This window comes from Chlamydotis macqueenii, chromosome W (genome assembly GCF_036417535.1).
Source record: "Chlamydotis macqueenii isolate bChlMac1 chromosome W, bChlMac1.mat, whole genome shotgun sequence".
NCBI lineage: Eukaryota > Metazoa > Chordata > Aves > Otidiformes > Otididae > Chlamydotis > Chlamydotis macqueenii.
Window position 1 is genome coordinate 19,633,864 of NC_141592.1, and position 2,533 is coordinate 19,636,396.

The window sequence follows — 2,533 nt, forward strand, 5'->3', positions numbered from 1 at the left end:
CTTGCCTCTCAGGACTCTGTTCTCCTTGAGTGCAGTAGAAATGCTGAGCGTTTCTGACATCCAAGAACACTCCCCAAGTTCTGGAGCTCTAATCATCTGGATTAGAGCTGTAGAAAATGCCAAAGCTTTCCAACTGCCTTGTGCCATCCCCGTTCCTTAGCACTGGGAGTGCAGGTGCTGACAAGCCCTTCTGCGTTAGGGGCAGTTCCATCTGAAAAACTCAAACAATAGGACTGGCCACTATCCCCAATATTCCCATGAACCCACTGCTGCAGAGCAGGGCTGGCACGTCGGCAGCAGTGGGACGAGGCCCTGCTCCTCACAGGACACTCATCCAGCATCAACCAGAAGTCCTGCCCAAAAGCTGAAAGCCAGTGGCCTAGAAAAATAAAAGGGGGTATGTGTAGCAGGGAGGCAGTCTATGAGAAGTGACTTTGATTTTCAAGGCCAGGTTGGATGAGGCTCTGAGCAGCCTGATCTAGTCAAAGATGTCCCTGCTCATTGCAGGGTGGTTGGACTAGATGACCTTTGAAGGTCCCTTCCAACCCTAACCATTCTATGATTCTATGATTTTCCCTTGAGAGATCTTCCTAACTATTCTTGTCTTGTGTTTTTCTTCTCCATGTCTAGATGGACGAAATGGCCAATGGAAGCTCCATCATCCAGTTCCTCCTCCTGGCATTTGCAGACACACGGGAGCTGCAGCTCTTGCACTTCTGGCTCTTCCTGGGCATCTACCTGGCTTCCCTCCTGGGAAACGGTGTTGTCATCACTGCCATAATCTACGACCACCACCTCCACACCCCCATGTACTTCTTCCTCTTCAACCTGTCTTTTCTTGATCTTGGCTCTATTTCAGCCACTCTCCCCAAATCCATGGCCAATTCCCTCTGGGACACCAGGGACATCTCCTACCCAGGGTGTGCTACTCAGGTCTTTCTGTTAGTCTTTTTGTTCTCAGTAGAGTTTTATCTTCTTACAGTCATGGCCTACGACCGCTACATTGCCATCTGCAAACCCCTGCACTACGGGACCCTCCTGGGCAGCAGAGCTTGTGTCCACATGGCAGCAGCTGCCTGGGGCGGTGGGTTTCTCAATGCCCTGGTGCACACTGCCAGTACACTTGCACTACCTCTCTGCCGAGGCAATGCTGTGGACCAGTTCTTCTGTGAAATCCCCCAGATCCTCAAGCTCTCCTGCTCACACTCCTACCTTAAAGAGGTTTGGCTTATAGTTTTCAGCCTTTCTTTTTTATTTGGATGTTTTGTGTTCATTGTGCTGTCCTATGTGCAGATCTTCATGGCTGTGTTGAGAATCCCCTCTCAGCAGGGACGGGACAAAGCCTTTTCCACGTGCCTCCCTCACCTGGCCGTGGTCTCTGTCTTTATCAGCACTGTCATGTTTGCCTACCTGAAGCCCCTCTCCATCTCCTCCCCATCCCTGGATCTGGTGGTGGCAGTTCTGTACGCAGTGGTGCCTCCAGTAGCGAACCCCCTCATCTACAGCATGAGGAACAAGGAGCTCAAGGAGGCCGTTGGGAAAGTCATATCTTGGACGTTTTCCAGTAGCTCTAAACTTCTAGTCTCTTTTCACAAATGACTTGGATGCTATCACACTGCAGGAATGTGCCTTGTTTCTTGGGTTTTCCTTACCGCTATCATTATCTGTATGTTTTTATGTTCCTGTATAAGTGTTTGGACTCATCTCCTACTGAGAAATGAACCAGCTGTGTCTCCCCTGGGGCCTATATAAAAGTGTGTCTATCAGTGGGATAGAGCCAACGCTCTCATAGCATCTCTGTAATAAAGTGGGATCTCCCCAGTGCGCAGACTGAAAGTTGGTCTCTTCTTCCAAGCTCATGTCCTAGAATCTCATGTCCTAGAATCATGGAATAGTTTGGGTTGGAAGGGACCTCTAAAGGTCATCTGGACCAAGCCCCCTGCAAGGAGCAGGGACATCTCCAACCAGATCAGGTTGCTCAGAGCCTCATCCAACCTGGCCTTGAACGTTTCCAGGAACAGAGCATTCACCACCTCTCTGGGCAACCTGTGACAGGGACTCCCCACCCTCACTGTAAAATTTTTTTCTTAATGTCCAGTCTGAATCTACCTGCCTCTATTTTAAAACCCTTACCCCTTGTCCTGTCTAAACAGGCCCTGCTAAATAGTTTTCTCACGTCTTTACTATAAGCTCCCTTTTGGTACTGGAAGGCTGCTATAAGGTCTCCCTGGAGGATTCTCGTCTCAAGGCTGAACAGCCCCAACTCTCAAAATTCTGTTACACTCCCTGGAGGGTTGGGAACTTCATGGTGCCTGGTGCCTAATAAGCTGATTGGTAGCGGATTAATTGCATTGCAACTGTCAAACAAGAAGAATACCAGCTGTTGAGCCAAGATTTGTGGTGAAATCATGTCCTTTAGATGAACTTTGCTCATTAGAATCTCATTATAATGGTAAAACACACCTCCATCCCAAAGGCAACCCACCTCCAAGGTGAGACCACCCCTCACTGGGCATGTGCTCTACGTATTTTT

At 49.1% G+C, this 2,533-nt stretch overlaps 1 protein-coding gene across 1 annotated transcript; it reads left to right on the plus strand.

Annotated features, from left to right (window-relative positions):
- Positions 1-639: 639 nt before the first annotated feature.
- Positions 640-1,599, plus strand: LOC104474483 (olfactory receptor 14A16). The gene has a single exon (XM_010122884.2). It carries the CDS (start codon positions 640-642, stop codon positions 1,597-1,599), a length of 960 nt encoding a protein of 319 aa, XP_010121186.2.
- The last annotated feature ends 934 nt before the right edge of the window (positions 1,600-2,533 follow it).

What these genes read in the sequence shown, in the direction of transcription:
- LOC104474483 (XM_010122884.2), top strand. Translation starts at nt 640, where the DNA reads ATGGCCAATGGAAGCTCCATCATCCAGTTCCTCCTCCTGGCATTTGCA.